The 23,703-nt window shown below is 38.9% G+C and overlaps 1 protein-coding gene across 4 annotated transcripts in view; it reads right to left on the reverse strand.

Annotated features, from left to right (window-relative positions):
* The window catches only part of LOC127177148 (cell adhesion molecule DSCAML1), a 138,897-nt gene that overhangs the window by 6,349 nt on the left and 108,845 nt on the right, over window positions 1-23,703 (reverse strand). For 2 of the 4 annotated variants that reach the window (XM_051129219.1, XM_051129218.1), the window contains exons 12-25: window positions 22,650-22,855; window positions 21,218-21,314; window positions 20,914-21,042; window positions 20,397-20,564; window positions 19,382-19,452; window positions 18,844-19,084; window positions 15,233-15,379; window positions 13,021-13,176; window positions 9,692-9,831; window positions 3,057-3,210; window positions 1,813-1,930; window positions 1,456-1,619; window positions 894-992; window positions 16-204 (exon numbers count right to left, since the gene is read on the reverse strand). In XM_051129219.1, the coding sequence (XP_050985176.1) occupies window positions 16-204; window positions 894-992; window positions 1,456-1,619; window positions 1,813-1,930; window positions 3,057-3,210; window positions 9,692-9,831; window positions 13,021-13,176; window positions 15,233-15,379; window positions 18,844-19,084; window positions 19,382-19,452; window positions 20,397-20,564; window positions 20,914-21,042; window positions 21,218-21,314; window positions 22,650-22,855 (2,079 nt within the window). Of the gene's footprint in view, window positions 1-15; window positions 205-893; window positions 993-1,455; window positions 1,620-1,812; window positions 1,931-3,056; window positions 3,211-9,691; window positions 9,832-13,020; window positions 13,177-15,193; window positions 15,380-18,843; window positions 19,085-19,381; window positions 19,453-20,396; window positions 20,565-20,913; window positions 21,043-21,217; window positions 21,315-22,649; window positions 22,856-23,703 lie in introns of all 4 variants that reach the window. The other 2 variants (XM_051129217.1, XM_051129216.1) reach the window with 1 other exon arrangement.

The following is a 23,703-nucleotide window of genomic DNA, read 5'->3' on the forward strand; positions in this document are numbered from 1 at the left end:
GCTAGAACCGCTCACCTCTGCCGTGAGTCTTGGCCTCAATGATCTCGCTGATGCGACCAGCTCCCACACTGTTTTTTGCTGCAAGTTTGACTTTGTACCAGGTACCACAGCGCAGGTTGTCCAGCTTGAAAGAGCGTTCGCTGGAGCTAATGAAGACATCCTTCCACTCCTCTGTGTTATCTACTGAATACTGCAGCACAAAACCTGAACACACACACACATACACATAAGCAATATGATATTAAATTTTGTTACTTACTATTAAGTTCATGCACTTCCAGGGAATCAAACTCATGATGTTGGTAATGCAAGCTGTGATAGAGATTTCCTAACATTACCACTAGATGGCGCATTGACCTTACAGACTAATCGCAGAGTAACAATCTCAGATGAAGGGTTGATCAGATTGCTGTAAACCTCCATTAGTAACCCAGAGAGAGAGAGAAATGCTGACTGCAGAGTTATGCAAATAGATGCACAATATGGCGTCGCCCATCATTAAGAGCGGCCCGGATTTGGTGTCTCACTTTGGCTTTGGCAGATGGCAAAATAAAGGGCGCCACATCAAAAGGATTTACCCACTGACAGCATTGTATGTTTTTCATTCTCCTCCCACTTTCCACACACAAATACCACAGACATCTCTAAGATTTTTTTTTTTTTTTACCTAATTTACTGCAAGATGCAAGCAGTTAGACAATAATGTGACAGTGACAGAGAATGACAAATAGGCAGAAAAAAGAGAGAGTCTGCAAAATCGTATAGATGCAAACCTCTGAGATAGGAGATAGGAAAAGGGAGAGAGATAAGGAATAAGACTTTTACTTTGAGGAGCTAGCCCGCTATATAAAAAGTGAGAGGCAGCAAGGAAGAGATGGGACAGGTGCTTGTACCTCTGATGGAACTTCCTCCGTTGTCTCCAGGGATCCAAGCCAGAGTGATCGAAGAAGTGGACGTGGTGGAAACTGTCAAGCGTGGTTGATCTGGAGGCACTGTACAACAGGACACACACAGATTGATGGGAAATCTTCCTTTTAACATTCAGCAGTCAAGTTTTTTCACATTTTGACCACCATGTTTTTGTACATCAATCAACTTTTACTTGTCCTGAAACAAGACTTTAGGATCTAATCCTATCTATATCCCCCACTCTACATTTACTGTTGTTTGGTGAATTGTTGTTGTCAAAATTGAGAATTCTGCTTGAGAGCAAAAGATTTCCTCAACAAGTTTAATTTGGTCATGCGAATTTGCCAGATTGACCAACAGAAGCCTACTTACTTTGAAAGTGACTTCTGAGCTTTATGCACTGCTACTGACATTTTTTTTATCCAAACTGTAGCTTAATTTAATGTGACAGCACCTTAACCCTAAAATCAAACCTTAAAATCTGACTTATTCATTGAAAGTTGTCCCAGGAACATTTTACAGGACCACATGGAAGTACGTACTTACCTTGTACCAGCAGGTTTACGATGATTGTGTCAAACCCCAGCGTGTTGGTGGCCGTGCAGGTGTAGTACCCAGAATCCTCGGCTTTCACAGAGCGTAGCACCAGGGTACCATTTGAGAGAATATTCCGATGACCATCTTGAGTGACTGGGATGGCGGTGTCCTCACTGTGAGGATCAAATCACAATCATATTGACCTTCTCATCTTTTAATAAATTAGAGGTGAATGTCTGAGAAGAGTCAGAAGACTAAAAAGGAGATATTTGGGTTTGCAAATCTAAACCTGTACGTGTCTATATTTCACAGACTCATTGGATAAATGCAGTGTTCTTAAGAAAGTTATGAAAGCTGATCCAAGACCTGTCTTTGGTCCATTTGATGGTGGGTGTTGGCTCTCCCACTGAGCTGCACGGCAGCCGGACTTCCTTCATCCACGGAGTGGTCACCGTTCCTCCAAAAGACAGGATTTTTGCAGGAGCTGAGTAGGACAAACAAAGGGTAATATATTAATATACTGGTGTACTAGACAGACACTTATTTATTTATTTATTTTTGCCATTTTTTTTATCGTAATAAGACAGTATATAGACAGGAAGAGAAAGTAGGAAAGAGAGAGGGGGATGGGATTGGGAAAGGTCCACGAGTTGGGAGTCAAACTCGGGACACCCGAAGCGCAACAACACTTTATGTTGGCACATTGCCGACTATCAAGCTGACTATCAAGAGCATAGATATTCAGTTCTTAATCGGTTAGGATTTTTAAATCGTCTAGTGTGTCCCAGGCCTTAGGCGCACATCTTTGGCCATTGCGGTCAGCTCTTTTGCGGAGTCTCACGTATGGCACTTCATTCTAAAAACATGATACGTAAAAAAAAAACCCGGAATCCTTTGACTTCATATTTTTTCCCATTCCACTGCATTGCACCTTGCATTTTTAAATACAAAAACACGTTCTGTGTGAACCTTCCCATTGAAAGTATATTTTCTATAGTTTTCTTTCGTGCATTCAAATATTTTTTTGACCACAATGGAAACTGTACGTACATAAAAAAAATAAAAAAAGGCCATTAAGAGACTCCTGCTCTTTAAACTAGCTGTGAATTTTTTAAATAAGAACACACACACACATTCATAGATTCTCTCCCTGGTTTTCTGACCCAAGAAATATTGATTGAACTGCCCCCTTCATTGTCTGGCATATTGGCCGGGTCATTGTCTGCCATCTCTTTCTCATTTACTTGCTTTTACTCCTCTCCACATAATAAATGACAGGCTTTACCTCTTTCCATCAGGAGAAAATCAAAGAAAAGGAAGAGAAAAGAGCATCAGTGACAGAGAATGACCTGCAACACCCAGTACTCACTCAGGTCATCCGCCTTATCAGGCAATTGCACAATTTCTACATAATTACTAAGCAAATAAAGCTAAATTACAGACAGGAAACCTCAAACATCAATTCCTGTGTGGAAACTGTCAAACTGTCTGTTTTGAGATCAGATATTGACTTCTTTAATGCATATGTTTAGGTACCGAGCTGACTGGAGAAGGGGAGAATTTGGCTATGAATAATACTTATTTTCCCATCAAACTCTAGATGGACTCACCTTTCCCAGCAGGCTCCACAGTCACCTTCTCGCTGATGTTTCCTCGACCAGCAGTGGTGACGGCTGCTGCCCAGATCAGATACTGCTGACCACGAGTCAGGTGGGTGATTCTATATATCAGCAGCTCAGGGTTGGCTTCGTATTCGCTGGGTGCCTGGGATTATTTTAGAAACACATAAAGTTACAAATGTGCCTAGAGCTGATAAAGACAACAAATGTTTGGAAATACTAGTTTGTTACATTCTCAGCACTGCAGCAAAGGCCGTTTATTGTAGATATTAGCATAAATTGTCTACTTTTACAGTCAGTTTTCTCTTTTAAAGTGTAAGGTGGGCTATCTTATATTCTGTTCAGGAAACCCATTTGATAACAGTTGTTATTTTTCAATTTGGTATGCTAGTGAGACAGGAATTAAGTTTATAGCTAGCTACCCGAATAAAGGTTTGGCCACATCTACCATTGTTCTGCGATACTGGGGGCAAAATCCTATCATTTCAGTAGGAATCTGTGTGATTGGGAGTTTCACATGAGGGCGAAAAAGTTGCCGAAACAGATTATGAGAGCAGCGAAATAATGTGACCAGTTTAAAACCATTGTTGAATCTGTGTAAAGAAATCTTACGGCTTTACATAAACATCCTCTTTATTCCTATTGAAGTGGCTTGATTTGACCTGTGAAAATCTGCCAAACAATGGTAATTGTGACCGCATGTTTAAATCCCTACAAATCGCGCTTACCAACGTGAACATGAATTTGCTGGATTGACAAACAGAAATTTGCTTGGTTTAAAAGTGACTTCTGTGTGAGCTGTGCTTCATACATCAATACATTATTGACAATGGACCTTTTTCCCCGACAAGACTTTGCACCTTAATAACAGATTCAATTGAAAAAAAAATGCATTTTATAACAGCTGAATACTGAGCTTTGTTACCATCACAGCAATGAATGTTTTATACAGTATAACTGCACTTGGTAAGAATTAACGTCTGTGTTTGCGCAGAGAATGATTTTGGCCTTGCTTTAGGCTCCGGCTCTTATAAAAATGCTTTTTAAAGCTAAAAATGAAAGATGATGACTTGTTTTCATGTGGGACTTCTACTGGACTCTTTAAAGGTGAAGATGAATGTGTGGCGGCACCTGGAGAAAATGATTATTCAAACACAATTCTTTCCTTTACACTTGACTTAATAGCGTTTGCTAAATAACACACGAAGAGATTTCTGCAGCTTTTCTTTATGTGAGTGAAAAAGGCTGAACTATGTGTCTGTGTGTGCGTTTGCGTCTATGTGTGTATGTGTGTGAGAGAGAGAGACCCAGGGGGCCTTACACAAGTAGATGAGAGGGTAAAAAGACAATACCCCTAGACACACTAGATCAGTCAGCCTCAGATAACACTAACAATAGAGGCCGACTAATGAGAGATATCTGCTGCTCACCTCAGCATGCGTGAGACACACACACACACACACTCTCCATGATGAGTATTTCTATTATTATATCCACCTTTCATTGTAATGCACAACAAAAACATAAAACCGTACACTGTACACACACAGAAATAACACGACGTTAGGCTGTGCTTCGAGCTCTCTGTAATTGTAGTGTGTTTAAGAGAGCCGTGTGTCTGCTGTCCAAACGCATGCTCATCACAGTGAACGTCTGCTGCCCGCAGACATGCAAACACACACAGTGTCATTTCCACCGATCGCCCTGAATGCTGCCCTGCCATCCTCCGTCATAGCCTTCGGCCCGACGCTAATACAGTACATCCACACACACATGATGAGGTGATTCTTATGATGGTTAGATGCAAATGGAATTTGGATAAATAAAGTCCTATAAGTACTATACAGTAGGCGTGCCTCTATATACATTTCTGCAACACCATAATTATGTACCTTACCACACGTTTTGCTGCAGCTTCAAAGTGAAATGTCCAGAGAGTGGCACTAAAACACACGCTCAATACGTGACCGTGGCACGTTTTTATTACATTGGTATAGGCACACATTGCTGTATTTTTAATATGCTGCTTGAGGGTGTTCAGAATTCAAATATCCAGTGAGTGTCACTAAAGGATAATGCTCTGTCATGTTAGAAAATATCCCCTACACCAAACCCAACCCGACCCTAAACCTACCTGATGGTGTTAGCAAATGCAAAAGTGATATAAAGTGCTATTTTAACTTCTTTAAGTGAATTCAAGCTGTTTTGTCGAACCGCCGTATTGCGTGAGCTACCGAGCAAACCTACTGAATTAGAAAACTCATGCATGTATATGTAACAACAACTTTCAAAAGCGCAGGATGTTAAAATTGGTTTAAAGCCATCATATAATATTCTGTAAGTAAGTGTGTGAAAATTAGGCTTTATTAATCAAAACTCTGTGTGCAAGTCATACTTTGTGTGAAAAGGAATAAAAGAGTTTTGCTGCCTCTAGTGTTGAAATTACAGTGATTTGTACATATAGGTATGTTTTCAGAAAGTTTTCAGTAAGTTTGCAGAAATGTATATAGAGGCACGTATTTCCAATGTGCCTATGTTGCGAAAAGCAGTACATGAGGCGAGTATTATATCCGAATTCATAGTATTCATAAAACAGTAGGCGAAAAGTACCCGGACTACCTACTACTTCCACTGAGATTCTGAAGCACACATATGATGGATACTTTACTATGTCACGTAACGGAGACAACACAGCAGATGTAGTACATCCGAATTTCATTCATATTACACACATTGGGCCTCATTCAGGAAACATTTGTAAATATAGAAATAAATACAGAGTAATTTGCGTGTAAAACGCATTTTTTATGAAAACTCTCCTCTGTATTTACAAATGCTTCTCCATTGTTGTCCGGTTGTTGTACAAGTACGATGGTTGGTCGGTGTAGTATTTGTCGCGCCCCTCCTCCATTGATTGGAGGGCTGCGTACAAAGTGACAGTGACAAGTGCTACGTTTTACTAAAAGTTAAACAGTTACAGTTCAAATAAAAAACAGGGCAAATTAACTTATCAGTTTGGCAAAAAGAACACAGAACGTTTTTTGCACCATTGACACGTGGTAGGGAGCAGGTGTACATTTCTTTTGACATTTTCATGAATTCAAAAGTTTACATCAGAATGGCTTTATAAACGATAATTAGTTCTGAATTATTAGAATGAGTATATACTACTGTATACAAAAACAAATGTAGTACCTACTATACAGTATGTGATTTCTGATGAAGCCTATCTCCAAGATGGAGTTTGTCGCAATGCATTCTGGGCTAGCCTTCTTTGCAAAGGAAATGTGCAGTGCTGGTTTCTGTGCTAGGGGTGTGCTAAATAATAACATTATTAAAAATAGCACATCATTGATTATCATAGGTATTCAGGGTTGTGGGAAACAAATTACAAGTAACGCAAGTTACGCAATCAGATTACTTTGTTGAAGTAACTAGTAAATTAATGCATCATTTTTTACTGTACAAGAAATAAGTCATGCCAGTTACTTTGTTTCCCATATATTGACTAACACTCCTGTCCCCATGCATGCTGAGAGAAATCTAGAGTAAGGGCAGAGGTGTTGTGTACACTGTGTAAACATGATGCTTATTGTAGTTCTAGACTAAATCTGATCATGCATTTACTCATCTCACTTGCACAAAAACAGATTCAGTATTTCTCAAAATGAATAAAAACAGTGAAACAAAAAATGTGACGACAGCATTTAAAAAAAGCAAGTAAAAAAAAAAAAAAAAAAAAAAAAATCTAAAATTATGAGATTAAAGTCGTAACGTTTTGATAATATAGTCAAAATGTTTGAGAATAAAGTTGCATTTTTTTGTGAATAAAGTTGAATTGTTTCAAGAATAAAGTTGAAATGTTTAGAGAATTAAATTGTAGCAATTAAAATTATAATATTTTGAAAGTATAGCCTGTGCACGCACATGACCCAGATTGGGAGCACCAGGAGAAGTTGCCAGGCCACCAGAATTTATTTGAATATATGAGGGATTGTTACCTTGTGTTATACTAGGGACAGTATGCTTGGAAATAATAATTCACGACTTTGATTGCATTCATTAGGCCTATTTGTAGTGTGCCAACCACCCAATAATAGCAATAAGCTTTGTGCTTTTGGTACTTTTAATATAAAGCAAAATCTCAGTTTTCAAAATCTGCCAGTTTTATAGTGAAATACAAACTATGAGTCTTGCAATAATGTGTTTTCACGCTCTTTAATGTGGTGGGTCAGATCTCTATATTCATGTGAATCAATCGTGTTTTCGATTATAATGAGACATTCTTTTCATTAAAGTATGCTGTTTTCTTTGTGAAAATTCCACAGCCTTCTTCGCTAAAATGTCTGTGCCGTCCAATCTTTTATTTCTCACATGTATTTAATTAAAAACAACAATAAAATGTTCTAAAGGTTGAAGTGGACTCCAACTCATTAACATAAGTTATATTATTGTCTTTTCTGAGGTATATAAGTGACTATTCACAATATATGATTGGACATAATATTTAACATCTTCCATTGATTATTCATAGCGCATCAGCCACCCAGTAATCACAATGATATTGTGCTTTGTTGCTTTTAATATAACACAGCTCAACTTTTTAAATTCTGTCAGTTTTATCACAAATTTCAATTTTTAAATGTGTTTTTCCTCTTTATTGCAAGTTTTTAGCACAATATAAATGTAAAGGAATTAAAACAAAACAAAACAAAACAAAAACAAACAAAAAACAATATAGCCTAATTTAATGAAACAAATGTCCTACTGTAATCGGAAAGATGACTGATTTACATGCCGTTTACACTGAAGAGAATACAGCGACCTGTCACGCCACATTAAAGAGCGTGAAAAACACATTTTTTTGTAATAGACATATCGTTTGTAATTTGCTATAAAACAAGAAGATTTTAAAAGCTGAGACTTTGGAATATCTACCTGTGCTCCTAATCCGGGCCATTTGTATGCGCAATAGGTTAGAATATACTCTCAAAATATTATAACTTTAATCTCATAATTGCTACAAATTAATTTTCATGATTTTGACTTTTTATCTCAAAATATTTAAACTTTATTCTCTAAACATTACGACTTTATTCTAGAAACACTTTGACTTTATTCTTGAAACATTTCGACTTCATTCTTGAAACATTTCGACTTTATTCTTGAAATATTATGCCTTTAATCTCATAATCTTTTTTAATGTTGCACTAAAATGCCGTCGTTTTTTTTTTTTTTTTAATTAAAAACAAACAAGAAAGCCCAGCCCAAATGGGGAAAAAAAACAAAACAAACGAACCCAATTAGTTACTTTTTAAGGGAGTAATGCAATATTGTATAGCATTACTTTTAAAAGCAACTTTCCCCAACAATGTAGGTATTAGTAATACAATTTACATAATGCTACATAATACAAATGAGGACAAATGGGTCTTATATATTCAGCTGCCTTCATATTTTAGGAAGGGCGTCCCTTACAAGAGATCATATTTGCAGGGATATCAAAAAGTTTCCTTAGAAGTGTTGGGAGTATCTATGACACTTAAAGATGCTGTCTAGGTAGGAAGCTCACTAGGTTTCTGAACCTTCTCTCCCTAGTTCATTGCGATTCATCTTTTCCCTTCTCTCTCTCTCTCACTCTCTCTCACAGCATGAATCAGGTGCGGGAGGTGCAGACGGGAGGGGTGGAGTGGTGTAACGGATATTAAAATATTCCTCCGGTGTGGAGATAGCGGTGATCCGGGGAGCGATAGAGGGAGATAATGAAAAGAGGAACAAAAGTACTCCCCGCACGCTGAGTCTGACCCCCCCTTCCTCCTCCACCTCCTCCTCCTCCTCCTCCTCCCCCCCTTCTCCTCTCACACTCATTTACATAGTAATCACCCCGTGCTCTGCGAGAGGCCGGAGAGAGCGAGAGAGCGAGAGAGAGAGAGAGGAGTGATTTGTGAATGAGCGAAAGAAAGGAAGAGAGTGAGCATGTGTACATCTGGACAGGTACATTAATTCAGTGTGAGAGTACACAAATTACGTGTGTGTGTGCGTGAGTGTGTGTGTGTTTGTCGAGGAGGTGGTTATAAATGTGATCCAGCCTGTGAGATGTGTGTGTGTGTGTGTGTGTGTTTGTGTGTGTGCTGTCAGCTTGTTTCCTGCCCTCCCTGATGAACAGATGAGGTTGTCTAGGCAACGTGATGAGACGCAGATATGCAAATGAGACGGGAGGGTGAGCTTGCATGCACACACTGCAGTATGAGCCTCTCATTTACACACACACGCACACACACACATCCCGCTGATACTGCAGCACAACCTCACACATGCACAGATTAAAAATACACTCGCCACAAATCCAGACACAAATAGACAATATGGTGAAATGAACACCGATTTATACTTAGAATTGAAAGAAAAAATTATAGAATCTCAAATCCATGCATACTGTTTCAACACCCATGTGAAATAAAGCTCCTAAGTGTAAAAAAAAAAACCCAACAAAACACAAATGTTTACTCTTGCCTGTGTCAACAGACACACAAACACAGATATGCCTTCATTTTTTAACAAAAATACTAAGCCACACCAACGCCAAAATCAGTGTTAAAAAGAACTTTCCCCCTTTTATGCCTCACCGGTTGGCCCGATCCAGGGCTGGAACAGTAAATTGTGTATTTTCGGATGATACCATTGGGCTTGATGGGGGGAAGCCAGGATACCACCACACTGGTGGCAGAGGATGGCACTGCTTTAATGCCCGCTGGAGGGCCAGGGTCTGAAAGCGAAAAAACAGAGACAGAAGACTAGTTTAATATATGAAAGATGCATTTTGGGATATACCACCTCCCAGTGACCAAAAGGTTTGTTCGTAAAATGTTGAATGTGTAAACTATTTCAAATTTTATAGAGCTTTTCTCAACCTTTTTTTGCCTATTTACTCAGCCAAGTATGCGTTAAGTTTTACATATGTGACCTTGGGCCATCGTAACATAAGCTTTCCATTGATGTATGGTTTGTTAGGATAGGAGAATATTTGTCTGAGATACAACTATTTGAATATATGGAATCTGAGGGTGCAGAAAAAAAAAAAAAAAAAAAGAAAATATTGAGAAAATCGCCTTTAAAGTTGTCGAAATTAAATTCTCAATGAATATTACTAATCAAAAATTAAGTTTTGATATATTTACAGTAGGAAATTAACAAAATATCTTCATGGAACATGATGTTTACTTGATTGATGTAAACAATGATTTTTGGCATAAAAGTAAAATCAATCATTTTGACCCATACAATGTATTTTTGGCTATTGCTACAAATATACCCCAGCGACTTAAGACTGGTTTTCTGTGGTCCAGGGTCACATATATGCTAAGGTTTGTGTATGGTGCACATTAAATGCAGTAAGGATTTATATTTGAATAACTGGTGTTCAGACCGACACAAACATTTGCATGTCGTCAATGTGACCACATATTTTTTACAAAGGGGATTTCTCTTTTCATTCCACTGCAAAGAAAATTAGCTAACCACTATGTTTTGAGCTTTTGGTCACTTGGTCAACATATGGAAGGCAGTTTCTGCCACTGAATAAAAAATAAATGAGGGTAATTGCGACTTTTTATCTCACAATTCAGATTTTTTTCTCACAATTGCAAGTTTACAAACTCTCTATAATGTTTTTTTTTTTTTTTCTCAGAATTGTGACATATAAACTTCCAATTCTGAGAAATAAACTAGCAATGTAAAAAAAAAAAAAGTGACTTTTTTCTTGCAAGTTATTAAGTCAGAATTTCAGATACAAACTCACAATTCTGAAAAAATACCAGTCTGTTTTTCCCCCTATCAAAATTGGACTTTATAACTCACAATTGCAAATTTATATCTCACAATTCTGACTTTTTTTTCATGTAAACTCACACTTGCAAGAAAAAGCCATAACTGTGAGTTTTTTTTTTATCGGAATTGCGAGTTTGTATTATGCTATTCTGAGGAAAAAATTCAAAACTGTGAGGAAAAAAAAGTTGCAATAAACCTTTCAGATTTTTCATTATTTTTTTTTCCACTGAGTAAACAGACTTTCCTTGAAAGGGATGTCCCCTATAACTTTGTGGCACTGATGAACAAACAATTTTGTTAAGCGACAGTAGACAGTAAAAGATAGCTCTCTTATCTCTGTACTCTTTTATTTGGTGTTATTTGATAAACACCATAGCGAAAAATAAGTGCCACCTACTGTGAGAGAGTGTATTTGCATTTTCATTCAGCATGTTTTTCCATTTGTCTGAACAGACAAATCACATTCAAACCTGGATCAATTTTCTGTGTGAACAGGCCTTGAACCTTGTCTAGAATATTCACAAAGACATAAAGATTTAAGGAGGATTTGGAAAAAAAAAAAATCATCATCATCATCATACGAGGGTTTACTCTAATGGGTTAATCCATGAGGGGGTTCAGGTCTTAAAATGTGGTGACACAAACTGTTGTGATATTTTGTGGTATTAAAAGATTAGTTCACTTCCAGAAGGAAAAAAAAAAAATCCTGATCATTTTCTCATGAATATCATCCAAGTTGTTCATGTCTTTCTTTCATCAGTCAAAAAGAAATTAAGGTTCTGGAAGAAAACATTCCAGGATTTTTCGCCATATAGTCGACTTTAATGGGACCCAACAGGTTGAAGGTCCAAACTGCAGTTTCAGAGCAGTGCGGCTTCACGCATTACGTAATCACGTTTGGATGGGTTACATGTGGTTAGTTCTTCATCTGTACACTCCAGTTCAAAAAAGTAGGGTAGGGTGAAAAATTTTCTCCTCCAACTTTTTTTGTAAAGGGCCTTTGAATTTCTTTGCACGTTCGCTTTGTAAACACTGGGTTGGTACTTCTGCCTATATGTCATGCATGACCTATCCAACCTGACTACATAATGCGTAATTGCCATTTGAAGCTGCATTGAAGCTGCAATTTGGACCTTCAGTCCATTGGGTCCCACTGAAGTCCACTTTATGGAGAAAAAATGTCTAATGTTTTCCTAAAAAAAACTTAATTTCTTTTCGACTGAAGAGAGAAAAACATGAACATCTTGAATGACATGGGGGTGAGTAATTATCGGGAAATTTTTAGTAAACTAATCCTTTAATGATGATTTAACAGCATGATTCCTTGCTATGAGCAGAGACAAAATGGACCAAAACCATGGACCAAAAATTTTGGACAAGTACCCCTTTGACAAACTGACACCACACACGTCTATTCACTCCTATCACATATCGTATTCAATTAAATGAAAATGCATCTCCCCCATTGTACCGCACTAAGACACCCCTTATTTCCCTGAACCCCACCAGGGAAAAGAGGAGAGACAGATATCACCATAATCCTATCCCGACCAGTGTAAGCACAAAATTAATGTCAGCTAATCCACAAAGAATAAATCCTTCTCCTTGTGTTGGATGAAGGATCTGCTTTGAGACACATACCCACTCTACAGACCCCCCTCCTTCAGCGTCTTAATTCTCATTAAGTGTGCTAATACTATATCAGAGCCTAAATGTCGCCACGGCGACCGTATTCAGCAATCAAGCAATCCAGCATCATTTTAGACCAGGACCATGCAGCATTTGCCTCCAGCTAATGTGGTTTTGTGGCAAGATTTTCCACCCGACAACCTCCCCCCACCCATACCTCATACACACACCCTTGAGCCTGAATAGAGCAGGGGTAAAGGGGAAGTGGCTTGCACATAATGTAGTTGTGCGTTTGAATATTGGTTCTCCACTGACTGGGTTGAAAGCACATTGGAGGATCACAGTTATCTGTTACAGATAAAAGACTGTACAATATTCTTTTACCTCCATATGTAGGGAATAGACAACATTTTTGGAATAAGTGCTTTTTTTGGCGTATCTGCAAATACAATCACATACAATCAGTGGTCACGCGTACATGTGTGGTGTGCAAACTTACGATCTTCTCGGGTCTGTATGTAGAGGACGTTGCTGCGGACGCCATCTCCCGCCTGTGTGTAGGCCAGGACCTGAATGCTGTAGTTTGTGAACTTCTCCAAGCCCTTCAGCTCCACCTGCTCACGAGTGGTAGTGATGTTCTGCATCTCTCCCCATTCTGAGAGATGTGAAAAAAAACCCCCAAAAAACTATATGACTCTCCTTTTTCTGCATGTACATTTACTCACTAATAACAGCACATAAATTGAACACTTCACATGAGGGAACACAGGAGAACCATGTTTGCACATTCCACTTACAAAAAAGTACCATGGTATTATTCAGAGGGAGACTAAAATACTTTATTTTGCTGGACAAAAGGTTGATTGTCACTGCTATAGCTATATTTAGCAGACAATGATATTTATGTCCAAATGCAAAAAAACAAACAAAAAAAAAAAACAAGTTTTCCCATGGCTCTTTGGAAATACCATTTATTTTTGGACATACACCATGGTAACGGCATGCTATTTTTTGATTCCTTGATTTCTACTGAATATGATTTAGTTTAAGGTATATATCAAAGTATTAGCATCTGATATTGTTACTGTACCAAGGTACAGCCACAGTACTTTTTTGTAAGTGACATAGCCGAATAAACACAAAAGGACCCATGGACTTACAGTTTTTCCTTTGAGTTCTGTTTGTAATATACGCTTACCTTGTTACTACTTTGACATTATTCAGCCCATTTATCAACAATTTGTACTGTTCCACATGTTGGTTCAAGTACGCTACTGTTTAAAAGTTTGCAGTCTGATTTTCTTTCTTTTTTATTTTTTTAAAGGCACAATATATATACTATATATAAGTTTTCGCCACTAGAGGGTGCATACTCAAAACAAACAAAGAAACTAAAGCATAGTTTGATGATGCCATGATTGAGTGTGGAATCATGGGTGTTGATTCCCACAGTTGTGGGTCATCATGGGTCTTCATCGCCACAACTGAAGCAATCCGTTGGGCAGAAATCATGTCCATGGATGAGCTAATGATTTAAAGACTTATTCAGGTCACTGTAGTATTAAGCGGGGTGGGGCTGAAAGTCGTGGAAGCAAAACAAGGACGCTGGAATGATTGCTAATGCAGGACAAGCGCGATACATGGCTTGAAAGCAGTGGAGCTTTTATTATGCCACAGGCGATCGCTTCCGCTTCTTCCGGTCATGCGTATGTAGGAAAAAGCAGCACTGTTTTATAATACTAGATACATTTGAGTGTGTTGAAAGTTCTGTTATAATGCTACTCTGTGCGTTCGTCACCTGTCCAATAAAATTATATTATAATACATAATGTATTAAAGTGTCTTTGGGGTTTCCATGTTTTCTACAAAATAAAACTGAAAAATTGAGGGGTGTATGATGTCATGTTCCATTACACTAGTTAAAATTGCTTATTTATCTGAATTTAAAAATTCTTCAAAAGATTTGGGATAAAGTAAGTACACAAGTCAGCAATACATACAGTATATAACACTGTTCTAGTGGTTTTGGGATATTTTAATCAAAAAATCGTACATATTGTGCCTTTAAGAAATATTCATTCAATAAATTTTATTTGGTAAGGACACATTAAATCGATTAAAAGTGACATCATAACTGATTTTGTCATCATTTACTCACTCTGAATACAAAAGAAGATATTTTGAAGAACGTTGGTAACCAAACAGTTGCCGGTAGCCATTGACTTCAATAGTATGGGAAAAAACTAAATGGCAGTGGTTACCAAAATTCTTCAAAATGTCGTCTTTTGTGTTCAACAGAAGAAAGAAAGACATACAGGTTTGGAACAACACAAGGGTGAGTAAATAAAGACAGAATTTTCATTTCTGAAACTATTCTTTTAATCAACATGACTGTTTTAAACACTGAAAATGTTTCTTGAGTGCAAAATCAGCAGATTAGAATAATTTGTAGGATCGTGTAACACCGAATATGCTTTCGCCGATTTCTTAATCCACATTATACTCACTTTAGATACAAAAGACAGCAACACACACACATACACCTGTCCACCCACAAATGTACACTGTCTGTGGGTTGGACTGGCTGGGATACAGATACACGGGCGGGCAGTAGGGGGCGCTCTACAGGGACTGCGTCTAGTGAGGGAGTAACAGTAATAGCGTATAATTACTCTGATTGAGCCCAAGTGTCTGGCCCCCACAGCACCCACCTCCATCGGGGTAGAGGGACCAGAACACCACACGGTAGCCCTTCAAAACCCCGTTCAGGGTCATTCGCGGGGGCTCGGACCACGTGATCACCGCCTCGTCTGATGTCACCGTGATGGCCCGTACATTCTGGGGCGGCTGGCTGGGAACTGTGAGAGGAAAAACGAGAGACGGTCACATAAAAGCAAAGGAAGTGGCAGGAAAATAATTCAGGCACCAATGGAAACAAGATACAATAGGTGAAGTGGAAACCAAAAATTGCAGTGAAAGAGGACAATTACAGTGATATAGTAAAATGACAGTAATACACTGCAATTGGAGCACTTGGTATGGCCCAAGAGCATCAACAACCTTGTAACTACACTCGAAATGGACATAACAATCACGTCCCGAAGCTGAAGAGAAGTGAAACGTTACTGTTGTCTCGATCTTGAGCTGTTTCACCTACTAAATGCGTTTGATTTTTTTCCGGATACACCGCAAATGTGGTGGTGGTGATGTGCCAAATTGCGTCTCTGAATAAATAATGGCGCTATTGAGGGGACACAGAGCCTGTCTATGACTTGCTGGGAGGGAAAAAAGCATGTGCGGACGACAGGATGAAAGGAGGGATAGAGGAGGGATAAAGCTGGCTTGGCTCTATGAGGGAGCAGCTGCAGCTGGCGCAGGAAGAGAAGGAGCGAGTAAAGGAGATGGTGTGAGGAGGGAGGGAGAGAGAGGAGAGAAGAAATGATGGTATTTGTTTGAAGAGGCCTTAGGGTCCGACTCTGTCTGGCCCTGGTGGACCACACTAAAACTGCCATTTAGAGTAGAACGGCTTGACAGAGCGTTCACAAGCACAACTCGCAATAACTCTTCAACCCTGCCCGCAAAACCCAAGCTCTCGCTCACTGTCTGGATTTGATGGGTGGAACAGGTATATTGGTATCTTACGGGTATATTGGCATCTTGCCTTCCTCCCAGCCAAAATTACTCATTCACCTTCATGTCATTTCAAACAAGTATGACTTTGTTTCTTCCATAAAAGGTTTTCTGAAGAATATTCTGGCTGCTTTTGTCAATATATTGAAAGCAAATGTCAGCACCATAAAAGTCTCAGGAAAGTTGTCTTCTGTCATACAATAGGCTTAATAACAAAAAGGCAAAATATCAAGTCATCATGCACTGAAAATCTTGAGTTCCACCTTAAGTCATCTTGGCACATTCATGATTCTGTGTCTGATTCATGAACAAATCATTTGTTTGAGTCAGATCTTTTCAATGAATCATTCCAAAGAGGACCCTGTGAAGCAAACAAAACTATCCATCTTTGGACCACTTTTCAATGACTGCCAGATACATCAAACCGACATCAAAGACCTGGCAGTGACGAAAGCTGCCTGTGGTGTTTGCTTCACGTTTCATGCATTTGGAACAAAAAGTTGCACTTGAACACACCGCAAAGACAACAGCCATCAGCTAACTTGTTTCTACATTCTACACTTGCATGAAAGGACATAACTCTAGGTACCAGCATGTGGCAGCAGTCTGAATCTGTCATTCAAAAAGAAAAAACAGAAGTGCTAGGGAGGGTCTTCTGTGTGTGTCCTCTTGACTTTGTTGTTTGACCATTTGTCTTCTGGCACACTGTTTGGAAATTTGAACAGTCAATCTGAGTGATCTCTCTCACAAATGGGCTCCACCGCTGATTGAACATGCTCAATTAGTTGAAAAGTCACTGACAGGAGTCCGACTAGTGCCAACCGTGCAGAACACACCACAAAAACTAGACCGACAGACCCTAAACAATAGGCAATTAGTTCATTTTCACTCTAGGTCTACATTTGATTCTTTTCAAGGGAACCGTGAGTATTAGGACTTGTATGGCTTAATATAATGTAAATGATGTCTTCAGTAGTAGTAGAAAACCGATGAAAAATGTATGTCATTTAAAAAATCCACATCGTTTTATACGTATTTTAGAAAATGCGTCACTATTTCAATGGCATACAATGGTTGCAAACAGTGAGCTACTGGCATTACCTGTTGCTGTTTTTACCAGAATAAGCAACTTGGAAAATAAAATACTGATAGGATTGTGTGGCTTTTGGTTGTAATTTTAAGTCAAAGGGCAACAAGAGAAGCGATGTTAACCTTCCTAAAGACCTGTGTCTTTGTTCTCTCCACTTCAGCCCTGATGCCTTTGAGGCTTTAAGTAGACCACAGCTACTAAAATAACTTACAAACGGCAGCAGCGTTTACATCCTGGCAGGATGTAAACATGCTGACACTTGTCATGACGCCACTACCACTGAAGGAATTTCTCAGCGCAGATTTCACTTGATATCTGGAGGCGTTTAAACTCCTTGTCTGGAACATTGATAGCATGGCATTTGGGCAAAGCCTACGCTTATATCTATCGCCACAAGCTCTTTCGGTAGCTGTGGTACTTTTCCGAGCTGTGTATTCCAAGTTGCATTGCGTGAAAAATAGTGTCAGTAACTCACTGAGTGCAACCATTTTATGTCATCGAAATAATGGAACCGCCCATAGTCCAAAGTATGTATAAAATGATGTGGATTTAAAAAAAATAAAAAATAACCATAAATCTTTCATGTGTGTTCTACTATGTTTCAGTAAGAGACCTAATGTAAGTTATATAAAGCCATACAAGTCTTAATACCTGGGAATCCCTTTTAGGACAATTCACACTGCATCGATAGACACCAACCAACAACAACAGACATGTTCCATTTGGTTTCACTGAATCATTGTGGTACACCATTGTGGATTTAACATTTTGAATCATGTTTGTTGGGTCTTGGAATGTCTGAGAAGTGACATACTGTAAGCTGATGCTGGGTAGATTTTACATGGTTTGTAGTTGGTCCAGTTTTCTTAGCTGGTCAGATGTGGTCTAGATTGTCAGTTGGATGGACTACCAGCAAGTAGACCTGGTTTTAAATCTAGTAGACCACCTTGATGATTTTTTTTTTTTTTTTGGAAATTAGGGGTGGAAGAAAACTAAAACTTGATAAGAACACCACTGATGAAGGTAAAAACAAAGTCATCAGGGGGAAAAAAGATGGAAGAACTCAACAGTGGCACAAAAAGAACCCAGGAGCTTTCCAAAAATAAGAATGAAGAAGAAAGACAGTGGGACAGAAGTGGGCGGAGGGGTGGAAGGGGAAGTTGGGAGATGGAGGGAGAGATAAATGAAAGGTGTTTTGAGAGCGAGTGAGAGAGGAGTGGGAGCGGAGAGGAGGGGAGTTGAAAGCCGGAGAGAGGGATCTGGAGGAAAGATGAAAAGAGAGAGGGGGAGACAATGCGCTCAGCTGCAGATAATTAGACTGGGAGGAAAAGCAGTGGATCAGGGAGAGGGGCCTCGGCAGACAGGCTAATTATAATTATTTTTCCTATGCTTGTTGTTATTACTATTATCCTTAACAGCATCAATATCACTGTCGCCGCAGTGACAGTGACACGCATGTGGATGAGGGCCACGGGTCAGAGTCGCCCTGTACACATGACTCGTGCACAATCACACAAAAGAGAAACCCTCAGAGCATGATAGAGAGATAGATACATAGATACATAGGTAGACACATAGATAGAGTAAGTGTGTTTTCATTACCATCTTCAAGTGTTGTGGCATTGATCTCGGAGCTGGAAGGTCCAGTTCCAGCTCGGTTGAACGCCTGGACCACCACACCGTACTGAGCAAACTTCTTCAAGTTATCCAGGGTGTACACCTCGCTATCACCAGTGGCTTTCATCTCCACTATACTGTACTGTCCATTACTGCCCGGTCCATTCTCCCTATAGCCAATCTGATAGCCACGGATCACTCCATTCTGGAGTTCTTTCTTAGGCGCCTAAGTGGAGCAAACAGAAAAGGATATATGGTTAGAAGTGAATCTACAACTCTAAAACCTAGGTCTTCAACCCTGATCCTGGGGACCCACTGTTCTGCAATTTGTTTTCTTCCAACTTGCTTTAACAAACCTGGCCTGTGATTTTTCAAGTGAACCTGTAGACCTTGATTAGCTGGGTCTGGTGTGTTTGATTAGGGTTGTAGCTAAACTCTGCAGTACAGTAGGTCCCCAGCAGCTGGGTTGAAGACCTTGGCTCTAAAGTCCAATGAATGTAAAGTTTAGGAGTCGCAGACATACCTTCCAGGTGACACGGATACTCTGAGAGGTCATTGGCTGTAAAATCACATCCATGGGTGGTCCATCAGGAGCTGTAAGAAGAGAATCATGTCATATTACAAGGATATAATATTAATATTAAAGGAATAAAAAATTCTGTCACCTCAAAGTCATTCCAAAGCTGCATGACTTTCTATTTTCTGTGAAACACAGTAGGAGAAATATTGAATGATATCCTGGTAGCTCCCAATTGGAGGTTCAGGAGGAGCCTAATCATTCAGTCCTGTCAATCATCATTACGAGGCTATATAAGCAGCAGTCATTGTCCCTTTGACAATTCTTCTGGCATCCCACCACCTCCCCATCTCCTCCTATATTTATGTTATGCTCCCTCTATGTAGAATTGCAACGCAGGGGATTGAACTCTGAGCTTAAGCTGATGCCTCCACTGAGGACAGCAAGCCAAGTTTGTTTACTATTAACCTCAGGACTGGAAGCTAACTCATAAAATGCAGTTACAGTGACAGGGACCTGGTACTTTTAAGCTTCAAAAAGTACAAATGTACCATAAAAGTGTAATAAAAGTGCCCTAACTCGGTCCTAAACTTGGTCCTCCAACCAGCTCCAAACACCTTCCTGAAAGCTTCTATTATGCATAGTTAGACCTTGATTAGCTGGTTTAGGGGAGTTTAATTGGGGTTGGAGCTAAACTAGGACAATGGCCCTCCAGGACCAAGTTTGGACACCCCTAACTTAAGTGCTGTATTCCAGTTATTTTAAGTCCTGTGATAGCTTAGACTGAGAACCAGGCTGAAATTTACTAATAATCTTCCCCAGTGAGTTTTTAATCATTGTGATCGAAATACTGAGCCAGTAAGAACTTGAGAATCAGCTCAGTACATTGCTGTGAACATTATGGAAAAGAATGGCCAGGAAATTCTTCAAAAATTCATCCCTTGTGTTCCAAGAAGTAGGTACAGGTTTGGAACTGCGTGAAGGTGAGTAAACAATGCCAGATCAGGGGTGGGAGACGTACGTGCTTCCTCTGTGCTGATGGTCAGCTCTTTGCTGGCTTGACTGCGTCCAATCTTGTTGTAGGAGTACATGCGAATGCTGTAGACGGACGCCGGGTGGAGCTCCACTATGTTGGCCTGGTTGTTGGTGGGCGAGATCTTACGAGTGGCATGTTTCAGCTCCCACGGGTCTACGACAAGGACAAAATAACATGGATACATCACTACATCACACCTCCATCCAGGCTCTTCTGGAACATTATGTTTGTTAGCATGCAAAGAGGACTGTTTACAGGTCAAATCATTCGAATCTGAGAAACAAGCGATGCACTGAAAACTAGGACAAACGCAGATGTACAAACAGCAAAATAAGGCAATACACCCGAGTCGCAACGCAGCAGAAATCTGTTCACATCCCATTCATCTTCTCGCAGTCTGAGCTTATTCGCTACATATTCTTCTGACATACAAATGCATATTTAATGCACGCTCGCAATGTATTTCATCCGAGCTTGAAATGGAAACAAAGCAATGCCGCACCGGATTTGTTCTTGTACTCGATGTCGTAGCTGGTGATGATGCTGTTGCCGTCAAACCGCTGCGTCCACCTCAGGTTCATACTGCGATCTTTCACCTCTCGAACCTCCAGCTCTGGGGGGTCAGGGGGTTCTGCCAACAACACAAGTGGAAATAGACTTCAAACAGATGGAGGAGATTGAGACAGAGAGAGAAGCTGAAGAGTAAGAGGTGGCTTGAGGCCAGGAGGTAAATTATTGATTTTGTGTCTCTAGATAAAGAGTATCATGTAAGATGTGAGCGTGTTGTTCATGGCTGATTGTCTTGCCTTGCACCGTCAGCTGGATGAGCCCTCGGCCCTCGCCGTATGAGTTGATGGCGTGGCAGGAGAAAAAGACGGAATCCCCTCGCTCTGCTGGCTTCAGCTGCAGAAAGAGAGGCAGTGTTCAAGGGAAGAACTTGTTTTTCTCTTTTCCTCATTACAATGTGAAAGTGTTACTTACACAAAGATACATAGTTTGGCAGTACTGTAAGAAAAGCTGGCTGACTGACTGTTTGTATTCACTGATATGTTGTAATGGGAGTAATTATGTAAATTAGTTTGTCCTTGTGAACTTTTGTTTAGAAATCTTTTCTTTTTAATTAAAGCTGAAGGGTATATTTTTTTCAAGGTTAAAATGCTAATCTTGTTCTAGTTTAATGTCTAAGTAGTAGTAGTAGTAGTAGTAGTAGTAATAATAATAATAATAATAGATCGGATTAGAAAATAAAAACAAACAAACATAAATACATAAATGCAAACAAACAAACAAAATCAATAAAAATTAAATATATATGAAAAATCTTAAATAAAGCAGGTCAGAATATAAAATCAATTATAGGTATAATAATACTAATAATAATAGATGAAATTGGAATATAAAAACATAAATAAATAAGTAAACATAAAGCAGAGGGGTGTTTCATAAAACAAGTTTACCAAATAAGCCAGGCTTATTTCAGTTAGTCTGACTTATTGTCACTTGATTTGGTTAAAAATAAGTCAGAATAACTGCAATAAGCCTGGATATTTGATACACTTGTTTAATGAAACACCCCCCGGTCAGAAAATAAAATCAATTATAGGTAATAACAATAATAATAATAATAATAGTAACAACAACAACAATAATAATAATAATTATTATTATTGTTGTTGTTGTTGTTGTTGTTGTTGTTATTATTATATTTAATATTTTAATATATTATTATTGTAATTTATATTAATATTAATATTTATAGTATTTATAAATATATATATATATATATATATATATATATATTTAATAGTATAATATATTATTTAATAGTATAATATATTATATTATAATTATATTAAAATAATTTTAGAGTGAGTAAAGAAACGAACAGACCACAACTAAAAAAACTAGGAAACCTCTTTGGAAACATTTAGGCAAGTCTCTGCCTTTATTTAACGTTTACTAACTACACCAACCAATCAACCTACCTTCCTACCTACCTAACTGACTAACTAACTAAATGACTAAATAACTAAATAACTACATAATTAAGCTTTTCAGGTCAGAATATAACATCATTTTAGAGTGAGTAAACAAACAAACAGACCACAAGAGCAAAAATAAAAAAAAGAAAACCTGTTTGGAAACATTTAGGCAAGTCTCTGCCTTTATTTAACATTTACTGAACTCCTTCGCTGACAACATACAAATACTATATGTGTGTGTGCACATGTGTCTTACCTTCAGTGTGGAGATAACTTCATCGCTTTTCTCGTTGGGGCTGGTGGTGATGGAGTACCGAGGGTTGCGGTCAGGGTCAATAACTGTGTCACCTCGCTCCCAGCGGATGATGATGGGGTACTCGCCCCGGGCGGTACAGTTTAACTCCTTGTTCTGCCCCTTTATGGCCATGGTAGTGTTTGGGTGGGATGTTATCATAGCTGGAACTGGACGAAAAGACAGGAAGGACAGGAAGTAAATATATGTGAAGGTAAAAATGAATTTAAAAAGAGGCAGAGGTCAGTGTGCCTTTAACCCGACACCTGGCGTTTTTGTGACAAGGGGCAGTGAGCGTTAGCGTGTCTCTCTTCAACTCCTCAATCACTTTTTCACACTCTCTCGCTTGCTCATTCCCCCCGAGTAACTCTTCTCTAGCGCTGCCTCACACACACACAAACACACACACAATATCGATCTGAAGAGGGTTCCGCTGTTTTGTTTTCATCACTTATTCATTCCCTCCCTTCCAACGAGTGAAACGGATAGAATTGAGGGAGGCAGAACAGAGGAACGATTCAATCAATAACACCAACACTGAATCAGAGAGCGCGAGAGAGAGCGAAAAGGAGACAGATCCACTGTTAAAAAAGTTGGATGCTGTAAACACAGAGCCGCATGATATCCACAGGCTTTGCACAAATAAAAGATGTTCTACTATCTTTTGCTGAATAACACCACATAACTTAAGTACACTTATCCTAGGAATCCTACCTATTACTGTCCTGAGGTTACAAACACATGAGCGTTTTCCTTTTTACTGTAATGATTTAATAGTCAAGAACCCTAAAAAATCTATTTTGCCTCAAGAAATTTGTAGCATAGATTTTTGCATAAATTGTCAGTAGCCTAACGCCATAAAATCTCATTCTCAGTACATGGAATAATAGTACTTATTGTACTGAAAGATTTATATGGGCCATTTTAATTCATGGTTTTTATGTCCACTTATGATAATTGGTATTTTTCTAACAATTTCCTTCTGAAAATTCATATTTTATCAATTAAGGATTATACA

The sequence above is a fragment of the Labeo rohita genome, chromosome 15, assembly GCF_022985175.1.
Source record: "Labeo rohita strain BAU-BD-2019 chromosome 15, IGBB_LRoh.1.0, whole genome shotgun sequence".
Taxonomy (NCBI): Eukaryota; Metazoa; Chordata; class Actinopteri; order Cypriniformes; family Cyprinidae; genus Labeo; species Labeo rohita.